The sequence below is a fragment of the Gallus gallus genome, chromosome 11 (assembly GCF_016699485.2).
Source record: "Gallus gallus isolate bGalGal1 chromosome 11, bGalGal1.mat.broiler.GRCg7b, whole genome shotgun sequence".
Classification (NCBI taxonomy): Eukaryota; Metazoa; Chordata; class Aves; order Galliformes; family Phasianidae; genus Gallus; species Gallus gallus.
The window spans coordinates 16,995,701-17,013,474 of record NC_052542.1 but is presented as its reverse complement, the minus strand read 5'-3'; the positions used below and the strand labels follow the sequence as shown (position 1 = coordinate 17,013,474).

General features: G+C 52.8%; 2 protein-coding genes across 2 annotated transcripts; both read left to right on the top strand.

Moving 5' to 3' along the window:
- Positions 1-4,835: 4,835 nt before the first annotated feature.
- On the top strand, positions 4,836-6,796 carry FOXC2 (forkhead box C2). Its single transcript, NM_001396046.1, is given in 1 exon segment — positions 4,836-6,796. A coding segment is annotated over 1 exon segment (1,440 nt). The 5' UTR covers positions 4,836-5,305; the 3' UTR covers positions 6,746-6,796.
- A 6,489-nt stretch (positions 6,797-13,285) lies between these two features.
- On the top strand, positions 13,286-15,404 carry FOXL1 (forkhead box L1). The gene has a single exon (XM_001231598.7). The coding sequence runs from the start codon at positions 13,392-13,394 to the stop codon at positions 14,301-14,303; it is 912 nt and encodes a 303-aa protein (XP_001231599.5). The 5' UTR covers positions 13,286-13,391; the 3' UTR covers positions 14,304-15,404.
- Positions 15,405-17,774: the final 2,370 nt, after the last annotated feature.

Sequence of the window (17,774 nt, the reverse complement as noted above, 5' to 3'; positions counted from 1 at the left end):
TTTATTGCCTCAGTTTATGATTTACAAAATGAATGCATTCAACCATCACGTTGTGATGAGGCTGGGGCTTTCCCCTTCTGCCCAAGCGCCTTCTAAGCCCTCAAAGAAAGGAGGTGGAGCCCAGGTTCTGCAATGGGGTGAGTTTAGGAAGAGCCTTTTGCTCCCTCTGAGCTCTGCTGGAGCGAATGGGAACCCATCCAGGCACAACAGACCACCCATGTGCAGCTGGACCCGAGTGTTTGAAGCTCATTCCTCCCCTTCCTACTCACGGAAAACTCTGATATTGTGGTGGGGAGCTCAGGATTGGGCCTTTGGTGAGCAATTGGCGGCCTCTCTGTAGTTCTGCATTGAATTTACGCTCCTGCCAGGGGAAGAGGAGGCTCACAGAATGCTGTCTTCCTTCCTGGGAGCTCATACAGACCTCACGCAGGTGCAATGCTACTGTCTCCCCATTGAGATGCCCAGTGTTGGGGGACAGTGTTTGCCATTCAGCTCTTCTCATGTCTGTATGCAAGAGTCAACAACGTCTGCCTGCTTGCTGCCACCCTAAATCACTGTGCTGCTGCTCCCAGGATGGATGTGTCTCAGCCACACTCTCCTTTGAGGAAGGTAAAGCAATGGTGCCATGGCAATTAGTGCATTAGCAATCAAGGGGGGGGGGGGGGGGGGGGGGGGGGGGGACTGAGATCCTACCAGACCGCCTACATCTCCCTCCATGCAAAATGTTCACTTCCTTACATGGCTTGGTCTCCTAGACAGACAGGCACGAGCTGGCTATACAGGATTCAGGATGCTTTGCCCTAGGCTGTGGAATGAGTTTGCAGACGGTTGATGTCTTTCTTACCAATTCAGTTCTCTGCTTTGATTCCATGGGTCTGAAACTCCGCGTGCTCCAAATTGCTTTTCCAGTGTCTCTTCCATTCAACACGTGCTTCAGCCTTTCCCATTAGCATTGCACAGATGCCACTGGAAAGTCTCATTTTAGCAGGAATCAGACAGGGCCACCAACATCCCATGTAAATGGTGTCAGGCTACTGGAAGGGGCTGAATCATTTCTAATAACCATTTTACCAAACCGAATAAAACGCTCCAGTGAAAGAGGGCAAAAATGGATCTGAGCATTTCAGATGGAAGACAAAATGTAGCTTTTGCTTGCAGAGCTCACAGTTTGTGAAACCACCTAGAAAAAAGGGAGTGCCTGAGTAATGCAGGCCAGGAGTACAAACCCCAGGGTGCACTGTGGACAATGCAGAAAGAAACTCCTTGTGCTGTGGCCGTCAGTGCCCTGTAGAGCAGGCTGACACGCAAGGGCAGCCACAGAAAACAGACAAAATGCACCCGAAGGTGGATGCTAATCTACATAGAGGATAGTGCTTGGTTTTCAATATTGAAAGTTAAAAGCGGCTGCAAATGTTAAAGGCAGCTTGTTTTCACAATGTATTCATTGTTGCAGGCTATTAACCAGGCTACTGGAAACAAATCTTTCTGAATACTGTGAAATGTATTTCCATGTGTGGCTAAACAGTCTGCAATGGATTTTTTGTGCATATGAAGCAAACCTGAAAAAGGGGCATATTAAGGCTGCTGGGACTGACCCTATCTAACCCATGTGAGCCCAGCAACTCACCTGCTGCTGTGAAAAGGAGTGGGGTTTGTGTCAGTTCCTTCCTTCCTTCCTTCCTTCCTTCCTTCCTCCCTCCCTTCCTCCCTTCCTCCCTTCCTCCCTTCCTCCCTTCCTCCCTTCCTCCCCTTCCTCCCCTTCCTTCCCTTCCTTCCTTTCCTTCCTTTCCTTCATTTTTCTTCTTCCCTTTTCTTTCTTTCCTTCTTCCTTTTTCCCTCTCTCCTCTCGTCCACTGCCCCACCGATCTCATTCTCCAGTTTCTATTTTACACCTCCTTGCACTTCCTCTCTCCCTCTGCCCTCACCCTCTTTGCCCTTATCCCTCTATCTTTTCTCCCTCTCCTCCTTTCTCCCCTTCTCTTACCCTCCATCTCCTCTCCCGGTGCCGGTGCGGCCGTGCAAAGCCCTCGGTGCCCCCTGGGGGGCAGCACACGCCGCGCAGTGCTCCCACCGGGCAGGTGAGCACCGGGACCGGAGCGGGGATCGGCGGCACCGAGCAGCGGCACCGGGCAGCGCCCGGAACGGGGAGCCGGGCTGGGAAAAGTCCCGGAGGATCGAAGATTTGAGAGCTGCGGCTCTCGGCTCCTCGAGAAAGAAAATCAAAGCTGCAAAAGGAAGGCGGCCGCCGCCCCGTCGGTGGTGGGGAAATTCGGGCAAACGGCGCTCCCGAAGTCCCGGAGGAACGGGGAGAGAAAGCCGCCGTGCTCGGGAATAGGGAGCGTTTGCCCCAAACGTGGGGCTCTGCTGCCCGCGACGATTCCTCTGTCTGCACTCTCCGTTTCGTACGCATTATTTTTTCACATCGATGATTTTATTTTATTTGTTCTCCACTTGAAGTTTTTGGGCTTTGTTTTTTAGGCTCCGTACAGTCCCCACTGCAGCACGCAAAGTCCTCTCGCTGCTTCTTGGTTGCTTTATTTTTCTTCCCTATAGAAATTCGTCTCGGTAATGTTTTCAGCAGAGGAGAGGTAAGATTCAATGAGCGTTATTTCTCGAGGCGTCCCACGCTTTTAGGAAGGGACAGCTCTGGCAAACCTCAGGGGTTGCTCAGCTCAGCTTTATGCACTTAAATATTCCTGGCTTTAAATTTATACATACATACAGTTTTACAAATAAATCCTCTCTGCTTAGAAAAACGTGGGTTTTGGTGATCTATTGGAATTACGATTTATTTGAAAGCAGAATGTGAAATCTGTTGCGAAAAAAGAAAGGGGGGGGGGGAAATCGTTCTCGAATTATTCCAGAAAAATAAATAATGATAATACAAAGAAAGCCGTCCCGATGGCCGTAGGTTCCCACGAAACGCACCAGCAGACCTCGCAGAATTCACTCTTTATTTCCACCAGCAGCTCTCCTGGACGCTCACGCTGACGACGAATCCCTCCGAGAACCTTTCCATTGATCTCCGTCAAAATTCAATAGCGATTTGGGGGCTCCTGGAGAAACTTCGCAACCGATTTTCCACCGCAGATCGTTTGTAGCGGTACCTCCTCGCGGAGGAGCTGCCTCTTATTTTTTTTTTTTTTTTCTGCCTATCGCCAGAAAAAAAAAAAAAAAAAAAGAAACCCAACAAAGTAGAATCGTTTCCTTTCCTATGAAGAAAATCGCCGGCAATTCCCGGCCCCGCCGGGTTCCCACGGCCGCAACCCGCTGCGGTCCGCGGCTGCGAGTAGAGAAAGGGGGCATTTCGACCACAAAATCCTGATCGGAATTTGGGCAAAATAGCTTTGTTGAAAGCCTCACGGTGCCCCACAAATTGTAAGGAGGGAAGGGAGAAATTACAGTGCGAGAAACCAAAAAATCGCGGCTTAAAAATCAGACGGGGAGCAGCTTGGCTGGGGAAAGAAGCCCCGCCGAGGGGGACTCATTCCTTATCTGATCCCTTCGGGTTCGAATCGATTTTGCAGTAAGAACGGTGGGTTTTTTTTGTTTTGGTTTGGTTTGGTTTTTTCTTTTGCGGAGCGGGGATGGGGGGGGAATCACTGCTTCTCACTTCGATTTCCATGCCGGCCAGAGCCGCTCACCCCTCGGGCAGCGCAGAGCGCACCGCCGCGGCTCTCCCGAACACCCGACTTTACACATGGCCACCTCGCGTCCCTAATTGTCCCGCTCTGATTGCCTCTAATGAAATCATTAGAGAAAGGCAGAGGGGCGGATTTCACAGCCACGAGAAAAAACACACAAAAAAAACTCCTCAGTGGCCGGAGTGAAGAGGGAAAAAAAGCCACCTAAGCGCATTGCATTGGAAAGAAAGGAGAAGGAAAGAGAAGGGAGGAGAGGAGAGGAGAGGAGAGGAGAGGAGAGGAGAGGAGAGGAGAGGAGAGGAGAGGAGAGGAGAGGAGAGGAGAGGAGAGGAGAGGAGAGGAGAGGAGAGGAGAGGAGAGGAGAGGAACGAAAAGAAAAGAAAAGAAAAGAAAAGAAAAGAAAAGGAAAGAAAAGGAAAGAAAAGGAAAGAAAAGGAAAGAAAAGGAAAGAAAAGAAAAGAAAAGGAAAGAAAAGGAAAGAAAAGAAAAGAAAAGAAAAGAAAAGAAAAGAAAAGAAAAGAAAAGAAAAGAAAAGAAAAGAAAAGAAAAGAAAAGAAAAGAAAAGAAAAGAAAAGAAAAGAAAAGAAAAGAAAAGAAAAGAAAAGAAAAGAAAAGAAAAGAAAAGAAAAGAAAAGAAAAGAAAAGAAAAGAAAAGGACAGCTAGGCTATGTCATTTAAAATAATCCTATTTGAAAAGGGGGAGAATTTGAGCATGGAGCTGTGCGCGGTCGGGATTGCGGCGCAGCGCCTGCGCCCGTGGGGAGCGACCTGATGCCTTCATAGCTCCAAATGGGCTTCAAAATCCGTTTTCTTTTTGTCAAGTGCGGGGGAATGGTTGGCTTTTTGGGGGCGAAAACGGTGGGCAAAAATCCATCTGTTGCTGGATGTGTATGTTAAAGGTGGGGGAAGAGATGTAGATTGTGGGATATCTCGATTAAAGGTGGGAGATGTGTATATATCGTTGCGTATATCGATTAAAGCAGGGCGACACTGCCCGTGTATGTGTGTGTGTGTGTGTGTGCGTGTGTCCGCGTGTGCCTGCGTGTGATGCTCGCATCGCCACCGCATCCCGCCGCCTCCACCCCATTGGTCGGAGAGGCGGCGGCGCGGCCTGCCATTGGCTGGCGGCTGCGGCGAGGGGCGGGGCGAGCGGGGAGTAAAAGCGGGCGGGCGGCGGGCAGCGGTTTGAACGGCGGCAGCGCGGCCGAGGAGCTCGGCGGCTCCGCGCACCCCTCGCCGCTGCCGGGAGCCGGCGGGGCGCCGCTGTGCGCCGGAAGATTTCGGCCGGTGCTTGTGACCAGAGTTTCCGCAGGGCTGCTATTTTTTTTTTCCCCTCTCTTTTTCTTTTTTTTTCCCCCCCCTTATTTTTTCCCTTTTCATTTTCCCCTACTTTTTAGTTTTTTTTTTTTAACTCTCTTTTCCTGCTAGAGCAGCCCCCTCCTCCTTCCCCCCTCCTCCCCCCCTCCTCCCTCGCTCTAGGTGTGCCCATCAGAATCACAGTCATAACGAGGGAGGGAGCGACCCGCCTGCCCCAAGGATGCTGCTGCGGTGCCGCTGGGACTGAGATCGCAGCCGAGGCTCGCTCTGTCTCTCTCCCCTCTTCCTTCCCCGCAGAGGGTGAGGCCCTTCCTCTCGCACTCTTCCTCCTCCTCCTCCTCTCCATGATGCAGGCTCGCTATTCCGTCTCGGACCCCAACGCTTTGGGAGTGGTGCCCTATTTAAGCGAGCAGAACTACTACCGGACGGCGGGGACGTACGGCGGCATGGGCAACCCCATGAGCGTGTATTCAGGCCACGCCGAGCAGTACGCGGCGGGCATGGGGCGATCCTACGGCCCCTACCACCCGCACCAACCCGCCGCCCCCAAGGACCTGGTGAAGCCGCCCTACAGCTACATCGCCCTCATCACTATGGCCATCCAGAACGCCCCCGACAAGAAGATCACGCTCAATGGGATTTACCAGTTCATCATGGACCGCTTCCCCTTCTACCGCGAGAACAAGCAGGGCTGGCAGAACAGCATCCGTCACAACCTGTCTCTCAACGAGTGCTTCGTCAAGGTGCCCCGTGACGACAAGAAGCCGGGCAAGGGCAGCTACTGGACCCTGGACCCCGATTCCTATAACATGTTCGAGAACGGCAGCTTCCTGCGGCGCCGGAGACGCTTCAAGAAGAAGGACGTGTCCAAGGAGAAGGAGGAGGCCCGGGAGAGGCTGCTGAAGGAGCAGCCCAAACCCCCCGGGCTGCCCGGCGCCGACCTCCCCAAGGAAGCTTCCTCCTCGTCCTCTTCCTCCTCGGCCTCCGAGAAAAAAGTGGTGATCAAGAGCGAGACGGCGTCCCCGGAGCTGCCGGTGATCACCAAAGTGGAGACGCTGAGCCCGGGGAGCGGCGGGGGTCTCCGGGACAGCCCCCGCAGCGCCGCATCGCCTCCCGCCGCCTCCCCCGAAGGTTCGCTGCCCGAGCAGCACCCGGCCGGCAACGGGCTGCCGGGATTCAGCGTGGAGAACATCATGACCCTGCGGACATCCCCCGCGGGGGACCTGAGCCCGGTGAGTGCCGCCTCGGGCAGGACGGGGACCGGCATGCCGCTGGTTTACCCCACGTCGGGGCAGCCGTCGGGTTACAGCGCGGCGTGCAGCCAGGCGCTGGACACTAGTGGGAGCTACCACTGCAGCATGCGGGCCATGAGCCTCTACAGCGGCGAGAGGCCGGGCCACATGTGCGTGCCCCCCGCGGCGCTGGAGGAAGGTTTGGCCGAGCACCCCACCGGCGCCCCGTCGCCCCTCGGGGCCCTCAGCCTGCCGTCGGGGCAGGAGGGTGCGCTGGGGGCCGGGCACCCGCACGGCGGCACTGCGGCGGGGCAGCCCGCAGCCTCGTGGTACCTCAATCACGGAGCCGAGCTGAGCCACCTGCCCGGCCACACGTTCGGGTCACAGCAGCAGACTTTCCCTAACGTGAGGGAAATGTTCACGTCGCATCGGTTGGGGATGGAGAGCGAGCATCAGGTGAGCAGCAACTCCGCCTGTCAGATCCCCTACAGGTCCGCGCCTTCCCTATATCGCCACACCGCCCCCTATTCCTACGACTGCACTAAGTACTGAGTAGCTCCCCCCACCCCCCGATCCCTCTCCTAGAGCCATCCTCAAAAAAAACCTAAAAAAAAAATAAAATAATAATAATTAAAAAAAAAAGAGCAATAAAAATTTTTAAAAGGAAAAACAAATAAAAATCAATAACTAAAAAAAAAAATCGTAGCAATCAGGTGGAATAAAACCGCATGAAACCCTTCAGACTGAGGGGGGGAAATAATAATAAAGACATAAAAACGTAAAGCCTCTCTGTGGAGCTGCGGGACATGGGGGTGCAGATCCCAAGTTGTGCGTCCCCTCCCCCCCCCAATTTCGGGCCTCCTGAAATTCCGGGCAAGTAAATCCTACTTGAAAAAGGGGATGTCTCCTAAAAAAAAAAAAAAGAAAAAGAAAAAAAAAAAGAAAGAAAAAGAATAATTAAAAGAATTATATATATATATATGTCTATGTAAACAAAGTGGCAAATTTTATATGCTAAAGTATAGGGGGGTCTCGGAAAAAAAATAAGTTATGGACCAATATCACAACGGCCATTTATACGATTTTTTTTTAAAGAAGTATATAAATATATATATATATAAATATATGTCCTGGGTATTTTTTAAAGTTCTCTGTTGTGCTGTAAAAAATGTGTGGATTTCTAATCAGGCTGAGTTTTTCAGAGCCATTAATATAATATTTAAAGTTGAGTTCACTGGATTATTTTTTTGTCTCGCCCGATGAATTCTCACTTCCAAATTGATGACGAGTGAGTTGTTCTTCTTCTTCTCCTTCCGTGTACGTTTATGCCATAGGGTTTCTTTCGTTTTAGAGCTGTTCTTTGAGCAAGACGAGGAAATAATTTATTATTATTATTATTATTTTGCTAGCGGATTTTTGAAAGGAAAAAAAAAAAAAACCAACCAACCCCGAAGTATCTGATACTTTCTTTCTTTTTAATTATTATTATTATTATTATTATTATTTACGGCGCGTGATGTTTTTGTATAATAGATCTCACCTCGACCGTTCCTAAGGACTGTTTTGCTTTTAATCTGCTTCGAAGTTCGTTTGTCTTATGTGGTCTTCATTGTTGTACTTACCTTAAAATAAACCCGTGCTGTTTTGTTCTGAGGCGCTCTGTGTGTACGTCCGTGCTTTATGCAACCATCTCCCTCCACCTTTCCTTCGTGCGGCGCTCGTTGTTTTTAAAACCAAGCCGTTTTCCTGCAGCCCAAAGGCTGATCAGGGTTTATTTCTTGGATGAAGGTTTAATTCAGACGTGGGGCTGATGCTGGGCGGCTGCTCTATCCCATATCTCTGCCCTTGGCCTCCAAAGGGGAGAAGGGAGCAAGAGGAGGGGGGGGGGGGTGGGTTCTGCGGCCGCCTTCCCTCTTGCCCTATCCCTGCAAGCTCTGCTTCGCTGCGGTGTCCTCACTGAGGTTTTTCCACGCGAAAGCAAAACCCCATTTTAAAGGCGGCCCGAATCGCGTGCTGAGAGCTATCGCTTAAACCTCCGAGTCCCGAAATAACGCGGAAAATCCGCACGTAGGGGCCGTTTTACAGCTTTATAATCCCCTCCCGCGTGGATATCCGCCTGCTTTCAGCCTCCCCTCCATCCCCCTGAGCTGCTGCGCGCACTGACAGATGTTCCCCAAACAGACGTCAACCTGTTAAAGTGGCTTCCCCCCCCCGTCCCAAAGCGCAGGGACACGGCAGCGCTAAGGCTGTAGGTGCCGGGGAAGCCTGGAGGAGGGAAAGGCTTCTCTTATTCAAGCGATTTCCATGCCCGGTTCCTTCCCCCGCCGCCGACACAGCGAAGGGACTCCGCCGCTCAGCCCCGACGTGACCCAGGGGCACCCCCCGGCCGTACCCCTTCCACAGCCCCATCCCTTCTGTCGCTGAACCGGGGGGGGGGGTAGAGGGGTGGTGGTGGGGGGTGAAGGAATCGTTCCGTTCGCGTTGGCCTTTAGAAATCGATGACATGAATTGCTTTTGATCGCTGACATTTGGCACGCGCTAGAAATCTGGCAAAAAGCACTGAAACTCTCGGTTTAAGTGAGAAAAAAATGCCCGACACTCACTTGATCTGTATTTTAAGGAACATTCTTGTAAATCTCTTGCCATTTTTTTTTTCTTTCCTGGCTCTCAGAGGGTGATTTTTCTTTTTCTTTTTGCCTTTTATTTTTCTTCTTTTTTTTTTTTCCCCATTTTCCCCCCCCCCAGCAAAATCCAAAACGCTGTTTTAAATATACAAGGGGTAAGAGCACTTATTGCCCCATTACCAACTCCTTTCTCGCGGGGTATCTCCCTCCCCAGGGCTGGGGAATTCCTGGCCGGTCCCTCTGCCACCCCTACTCCCTGCTCCCCTCCTCCCCCCCTTCACTGGACACAGCAGTGTTTGGGGTGTGTGTGTGGGGGGTATTTCTCCCGATGTCGGCTGTACCCCGGGAGAGCTCGGGATAAATGTAGAGAAGGGGACAATGTGCTGCTTGGTGGGGTCTGAGCTGTTCCCAAAGCCCTCTCCGCTCTGCTGCCATCCGGGGATGGCCGGGTTTCAGCCGCTTGGCACAAAAAGAAAAGCCTTCTGTGAGGTGCTGAGAGCAGCGTAGGGCCGGGAGCTCTTCTCCTGCAGGATCAGGCCGTTCTCCTATCCTAAATCTGGGAACAGCATCCAGGACAGGATGGCCTCGCAGCCTTCCCCCCGAGGATGCAGAGCTACCCTGGCTGTGCCCGTCCCTCTGTCCCAAACGGGCTCAGAGCTCACTGATACGTCCCACCCACTGCTTCTCATCGAGCCTTTCCGAGGAACTCTTTTGGGGGCTCGTTTTGCACGCGAGGTGAGAGCCGAGTGCGTGCCGCAGGGCCATTTTCGAGCCGGATTTCGAAGCTGTGATGCAGGGTTCGATAACGCGATAGGCTTTTGTCGCGACAGGTGACGGATGGGGCAGAGAGGGAGGAAGGAAGGCAGTAGGAAAGCATAGGGCAGCTCCTTACAGACAGCCCCGTCCCCTCGAGCCGGCCCTGATGCGTCTATTCCCACCCCAGATAATTCCCCCACCTCGTCCCTTTTCCAGGCTCAGCCCACTCTCCCAGCCCTTAGGACAACTTCTGCTGCTGAACGCCTCCCCCCCAACCCCCCCGTAGCAGGTCAGAAGGGCCAAGCTCTGCCCCAGCGCGGCCGCCTGAAGCTGAAGGATGCACCAGGATGAGGCCCAGCGCGGTTCCGGGCAGCGGATGAGGCTGGTGGATGGGTTTTTCTTGCTACAATGCCATCAAACTATGGTTTTGCAAACCCGTCTGAGAGCCCAGACAGCACTGCGGTTCGGGAGGGGAAGGGTCGCCGGGTTCGCAGCTCGTTCCCGCACCGCTGCCGGGAATTTCCCTGCACTGACAGTCCCAGGGAAGGTATCCCTGGTGCTGCAGGAACCGTGTAAAATGCATTCCCCTTAGGAAAACCCCCGGCCTCTCCACAACGCCGAGCAGAGAGCTGTCTGCTCCCCCGAGCCGTCCTATACCTCCAGAAGATCAGCAGCACTCCGTGGGAAGGAGATTTTGGGGCAAGGCCGCTTGTTTTTCTATCACTTAGGAGAGGATTTTGCAGAAAATTCATACCAAGGAGCCAGGGGAGAAATAAATATACTCCCAGTTCCTTGCCAGCATTGAGCGATCTTGTGATTGTACTGTGCACTGCAGCTCGGGGCGAGGGGTGGGCATTTCCAGCTGGCTCGGGCTCGTTCACAACGGTCAGCTGGGGATGAGGAAGCCCCTTCTGAAGCAGGTCCTCCAGGAGTTGGATGGGCCCGGCGACTGCGGTGGGGAGGGCTGAGGTAGCAGAAAGGAGAGCTGATTTACACCCCCGCTCCACAGCGGGTTGGGTTACGGAAGGAGTGGGGAGCACTGATTTATCCCCTGCTCCCCCCCAACCTCCCCCCCCGGGATCCCCGGGCGGGAGCGCTCCTCTCTGCTGCTTTAAAAGGGGACTGTCAGCTGGAGAGGAGGGGAAACACGTCCAGGAGTGCCTCCGTCGCCGGATCCGCGTTTCTCACGTTCGGAGAAAGAGCTACAACGACAACAACGACGACGACTACAACATCCCTCCCGGCCTCGTCGCTCGCTCTCGTCCTCTCCCTTCCCCGGCCACCCCCACTGCCCGTGCACATAACGCAGAGATGCTGCCGGCAGGAGACAGACACCAGGCAGCGCACGGGTTGGGAAGGGGGAGCAGACAGAAAAGCCTCATCCCCGCCTCCAAGGATTTCCTACCGCAAAGAGGGGGAGAAGAGGGGGGAAGAAAAGGAGGAAGCAACAATTTCACTGGGGGAGGGAGCTCGGGGAAGCCCTTGTGTCCGTCTCCTGCCACACACGCCAGTATTTACTGTTTTAATAACCTGCCTTTGGGGTGTGCCAAGAGCGGGGTCTCCCCGAAGTGGGGCTGTGCGGGGGGATCGTGCTGCCCCGTGAGTGCATCGAGAAGGTGAGAGCAGCCGGGCTCTGCCCCATCCCTCCCCAGTGAAGATGCTAACGGGGGGCGGGGCGGGCTGCCCGGGGATGCCGATCCCCAACGTTCAGACGAAGGGTTCTCCTCACTCCAATCCCTCCTTCTGCTTTGATTCATTTGGGGTTTTATTGCATGGATGGCACGCCTGATAGTGCGCGTTACCGGCGTTACCGGCAAAGGCGGGGTGAGCAGAGTGGGTTTGTCCCTCCCTATCCCGGCCTGGGACGAGTCAGTGAACGGGGACGGTCCCCATCCCCTCGTCAAGGAGCCACCACCTTCTCCAGCCCTGTGTTTCTCAGGCTCGCTGTCCGTTGCTTGCAACGTCTCAGCCTCTGTCCCTGCTTTATAACTCTCAAAGAAATAACAAATTAAAGGGACGTGTCGTTAATCAATCATTTGCGACTCCATATGAATGCCGCTAGCCTTTGCCTCTGGATTAAACCCCCTGGCCCGCTCCATTTCACGGGAAATGGCATAAACAGACGGGAAACCCGACGGGCTGAGAGATCCTGTGGGGAGGGCCGGAGGGAGGGTCGGCTGAGCTCTGCTTTTACTTCCTCGCCCACCATGGAAAGGTCCCACCACGGCCACTGTGAGCGGGCAGGGAGCTGCGCGGGGGGCTTTGTTTCTCTTTGAAGCCATTCCCAAGGAAGGGATGTTTCCTGATTCAGGTCTTGCTTCTCTCCTTAAACAACCAGGGAACGGGCATCTGTCGAGTTGCTTCTGCCGAGCATCTCCTGTTCATCTCTTGCTTCATTTCTACGGCCTTCTGACGGGGGACACCCCCACACCCCATCTCTATTGTATCCCCATCCCCATCCCATCCTGTCCCGTCCCGTCCCGTCCCCATCCCCATCTCCATCCCCATCCCCATCCCCATCCCCATCCCCATCCCCATCCCCATCCCCATCCCCATCCCCATCCCCATCCTCATCCCCATCCCCATCCCCATCCTCATCCCCACCCCCATCCCTATCTCTGTCTTCCTCTTCCCTCCCTCGAAGAAATGATGCTTTAATTAACACAGGGAGCCTGAGGAAACAGCCGACACCTCCAAGTGCATCGGAATCCCTCAGGGCCTCGGATAAAAGCTGTAACATCAGCAAATTATTATTATTATTATTAATAATAATAATAAAAAGCCAACAACAGAAAACACAGACCCGAACCTGGACATTTATACAGAAAAAGAGCATCACAAATTCCTAATGTAAGCACCGGCCAGCTGTGTGCACTTGTAAAGTTGTTATAATCCCCCTCCTTGTTATAAACAGGAAAGTACATAATATAAAGCAACAGGCCCGCATTCACAAATACTGACCCTCCTCCCCCTCCCGCCGAGTTCCCCCCCCCCCCCCTTTCCCCTCCCCCTTCGGAGCGCTTTGCAGCCATCGGGGGCTGCGGCGCTCAGCCCTACGCACCTGCCCCCCCCCCCCCCCCCCGCAAACAACAGCCACAGAATCCTTTTCTCCTCCCTCCCCATCAGCAGCGCTGCTTTCTCCCCTCCTCGATCCCCTTTTCTCCCTTTCTCCCCTTCCGTTTATTTCTCCTTTTATGTATTTTCTTGTTGTTTCGCGGCCCCGTTTTCCTCCGGGGGATCCTCTCCCGCTCCTCCCCGAGCTCCAGCAGTGCACATCCTGCTCTGCTGTGTGTGCTTACAGCGTCAAAGGGTGGACGTGATATTTCAAACATCAGATCAGTGCGTTTATATATTGGGTGCCCGGAAATTTTTCCAAATAAACACAGCTTGATTCGACTTGGGTGGGCAGACTTATCAACAGACTAATTCTATAAACAAATGAAGGAATAACCCGGAGACCATTGGCTGGTACCAGCGAGACACGTGGAGAGAGCTCGGAGTTTTGTAGCAATGAAATTTTAATTAATGTGGGTGGGCTGAGAACACAAACGACTGTTTATCAGAGACAATTTATTTTCCAGTGCTAAGTCAACATATAATAGCAAACTTACAACAATTATTTAACTTTTTTTTTTTCTTCCCCCCCCTCCTTTTTTTTTTTTTTTTTTTTTTTTTTTTTTTTTTTTAAGAGCTATGAAGCGGGGACGGAGGCAGAGCGAGCTCGTTCGGGCTGGGCTGGGATCTGAGCTCGCACAAACCTCTCCCCGACGGACTCATCCCTCCTGGGGGGAAGAGCCGCAGCCCCGAGCCCGCCGGCCATGAGCCACCTCTACAGCCCCCACCTCTCCCCCATGGGCTCTCCGTCCATGCTGTACCTCCCTGCCGCGCTGGGCTTTGCCCCAAGCAGCGCGATCACCCGGCAGGACCCCCCTCAGAAGCCCCCCTACAGCTACATCGCCCTTATCGCCATGGCCATCAAAGAGGCTCCGGAGCAGAAGGTGACCCTCAGCGGTATCTACCAGTTCATCATGGACCGCTTCCCTTTTTACCACGACAACAAGCAGGGCTGGCAGAACAGCATCCGCCACAACCTCTCCCTCAACGATTGCTTCGTCAAAGTGCCCCGGGAGAAGGGTCGGCCGGGGAAGGGCAGCTACTGGACCCTGGATCCGCGCTGCTTGGACATGTTCGAGAACGGCAACTACCGTCGGAGGAAGAGGAAGCCCAAAGCTTCGGGACCGCCGGAGGTTCGCAGCGGCTCAGCCCCTCCCGACGGCGGCCGCCCCGACGAACCCAAGCGGGCCAAAGGGAGCGGGACGGGGCAGAGCCCGGCGGGGGACTCGGCCGATGAGGGGGTTGTGAGGCCGGCAGCAGGGCGGGGGGGAGGAGATGCTGTCCCCGGGTGCCTGGATCGAGGCGGTGCCGCTGCTTCCCGGCCCCCCGACGGCCCGGGGGGGCCGCCCGCCGCCAGTGCTGGGCACAAGAGGGGCAGGAGCTTCAGCATCGAGAGCATCCTAGCCCAGGGGCTGCGGCAGAACTCCCCCGGGGCCGTCCCCAAGGCCCGGGAGAGCCCCGTCGGTTCGCTGGTGGCCAGCGGAGGCTTCGGGTCGGCCCTCAATGCCTCCCTCATGCTCGACTCCCAGGTGCACGGGAGGCTCTACCACATCGGCATCCCCTTCCTCTCCTGCTTCCCTTTCCACTTCTCCGAGGCGGTATTTAATTTCCAGTAGTTGCCCTCATGATTATATGTGCCCCCCCCTCTCTCCCCCCCCCATCCCCCCTTCTGCTCTCTGGGAGGGAGAGCCTGGACTCGGACCTTGCCATGTGGGTAGGGACCTAAAAGCGATGCTAAAGGTTACTCAGGATTTCAGGGCATTCTCAAGGCACCTCTCCCTGCGAAGCTCTCTTTTGCCATTGCCTCATCCTCTGCCAGATCGACTGAAAGGTAAACCAGATTTTTCTCACATCACAGAGTGGGGCAGCGGGGGGGGGGGGGGGGGGGGGGGGAGGGGGGGAGGCCATGCTGGCCTCTAAGCCCAGCTAGGTTCACACTGCAGCTTTAACCTTTGCATCCAGCAAGATCCTCAGCTCTGCTTTCTGCCAAATCCTTCCGGCCTCCAGTTTTCTTTATTTTTCATTTTTCCTTTTGGAAACCAAACCTGTCCCTCTTCTCTCTTGGAAAAGAGGCTGAGATTTGTTTTGCCGTTCGTATTCTGCCTGTGATCGGCCCAGTCCCCCAAGAAGGGGATAACGAGAGCTGGAACAGGGGCAGACGAAAGAACTCAGGCTCATCCTGCACAGCCCTGCTTGCTTTGACTCAGCACTGTATAGAATTCAGGCTGGTTCCCTGCCCATCACTGCCCTTCTTGAGTATTGCTGCAGCGCTTCTGCCTCACTGTTGTGACTGTGGAGAGGGGGATGGCTGAGCAAACATGTCTGGAACAAGAAGAAGTGGTTTCCACGTGTTGCTGGGATCAGTTGCTTCTGACCAAAAAAGACTGAAGCAGGGCTGCTGAGGCTGATTTGGGCATTTTGAAGTGTTAACAAGCTGGACAACTACCAGAAAATGAAACAGGGAATGAAAAAACAGAAAACAAAAGACTTCAGCTGTGTTTCTCAAATTTTTCATGTATATATATATTTTAAAGAGGGAAGAATCAAGACTCCTTGGAAGCAAGCAGGAATATTTCTTTCTATTTTTTTTTTTCCCCACAATAGAGGCTTTTTGTATATTAATGGATAAATGCCCTTTTGGAAAAAAAAAAAAATCTATATTCTCATTTTTTTTTCACTATGAAAATCTATATCCAATAAAAGTATTTTGTCCAGGACTGTGGCTGCGTGTGGTCAAAGTCCCCTTGCCTTGTGCAGCAGTGGGCCGAGGAATGGGGCTGGACCCCGTGCTGGGCTCTGATGCACTGCTGCCATCATCCCAGTGCCAACATCGTGATGAGGGCATGAAGCACTGCAGATCCAGGAGGTAAAGGGATAAAAGCAAAAAAAAAAAAAAACCAGGGGAAATGATCCATTTGTTGCAACTGAGATGACGTTTCCCGAAGTGATTCTGTTCTTCTCCTTCCTTCTCCTACCTCTATCCCATCCCTTCTCGTTATAGAAGCCTCCTCTTAAATTAACCCATGGACTGTTGGAAATCTGGGGACCTCATGTGAGCTGTGATTCAGCTTTCATAGAGGATGGCCACACTGTGCACCTCATCATCCTGCCCTGACCTTTGCACTGGGAGCTCAGGGGTTCCATTCAACATGAAGCAAAAAGCCCTTGGGTGGAGGAGTGCAGAAAACCCCTGTGGAGTTTCCCAACAGAAAGATGCTCACACATGGATCCAGGGGCAGAAGCAGCTATGGGTTTACCAACTCCTCCCATGAAAAACAGAAAAAAGGCAATAAGAAAAGGAGAGGAGAAATTTTTATGTAGATTTGCATGACAGACTTTAAACAAAATCCCTCATGTGCTTTCTACTCCTGACAATTCATGTTTAGTTATGGATGGAGTCCATTTCTTCAAGCTATGACACTGAATCAGGAAAGTGAAGTGTCACTGCCCTCTCGATGCCACTTGTGCTCCCACTGTAATATACAGGGCTGGGAAGGTGCTGGGGGATTATTGCCTCAACCCCTCTTGTCCTTGCATTGCCTCTTCTGTGTAATTAGAGATACAGGAGCAAGATAAATAGCAGCCATGCCATGAGATGTGCAAGACTTGGGGTTGACGCCATGTTTTGGAGGCTGGGTGGTAACATTACCACAGGTAGGAGGAGAGCTGGGTTGGTTCTTGCCCAGCAGTGACGTGAGACCTCTGACCATCTCTCTGCCCCACAGGCTTGCAGGATTTGGTCACAGTTTGGAGGTAGGGAGGTGAATCATGCCTATGAGGACTGTGACAACACAGAGATGCTGTGTTGTGGGTGCCCCATCCTTGGAGACACCCAAGGTCAGTCTGGACGTGGCTCTGAGCACCTGGTGGAGCTGTAAGTGTCCCTGTTCACTGCAGGAGGGTTGGACCAGCTGGTCTTTAGGGGTCCCTTCCAACTCAAACCATTCTATGATCCAGGTGCACAGAGGGAACCACCAGCAGCCATTATGACCACCCAACCACCTCCACAATGATGCCCCTTAGTACAAAAAAAAGAGTAAAATCTGAAGGAATAAGACTCAAATCAGACTGTAGCTTGACTTGTATGCTTTTTTTTTTCTTTCTTTCTTTGTTTTTTTTTTTTTTTTTTCCTCACAGGTGTGTTTTTTGGATATTTAATCTTTGCAATAGGAGTTCGTTTTCTGTGAAGCTTTGCTCTTGGTGACATTTGGTTTTGTCTGTTTTGTTGGAGTGGCGTAGGACCAAGCCCAGCTGCAGCAGATAAGGCCTGGTTTTGTTTTCAATCAATCAGGAGACAGTAAAGTTATTAGAGTTATCTAGAGTTTTAGAGTATTATAGAGTTATTAAAGTTATAAAGAATTCACATCTTCTGGACAAGGGTGACATAAACTCAGATGAACTCAGCACCCCATAAATACTTCCGAATGGCAGCTTGGAATCAGTTGGGATCAGGCCAAGGGGGTAACTTGCAGGGGATGGACACCAAGAGAAAGGCTCGTGTTGCCAGCCGGCAGAATGACTAACCACATAAGGCTTCAACACGTCATCTGTTTATATATAGCAGAGCAGAAGCAATGCTATGCTAAAAACAGCCGTGCTTCGGTGCTGAGCTGTAAGAGTGCACATCAATACAGCAGTACCTGGGATTTTTGTGGAGTGAGCATCCTTGGTTGCTCTGCATGCCATGCTTGCCTTGGTGCTGCGCAGTACAAAAATGTTGCATTATACGAATACAGAGGGCTTGACAAGCTGCAAATATTCAGTGTTCTCAGTGTCAGTGGTTTCACACCTGTTCCATAACCAAAAAATAAAACCCAGCTGCCAAACACAGAGCTGCCACCCAGCACTTAACTCATCCCTGGAATCTTCCCCTCCTTCTTTCCCAGCCTCTCGGGCTTGGCTATGAGTGCAAGGCTGAAACACCGTGAAGAAAAAGTAGAAAATAGCCCATGATGCAGCACAAAGAGCACAGTCCTTGTGTGGGCGATGGATGTGCCTTTCCGTTCTGCTGGGGAGGACTGACCTCTCCCAGCTGAGCGAGGTTTCGTGTTGCCCATGTTAACCCATTGGAGCACGTGGTGCAGGAG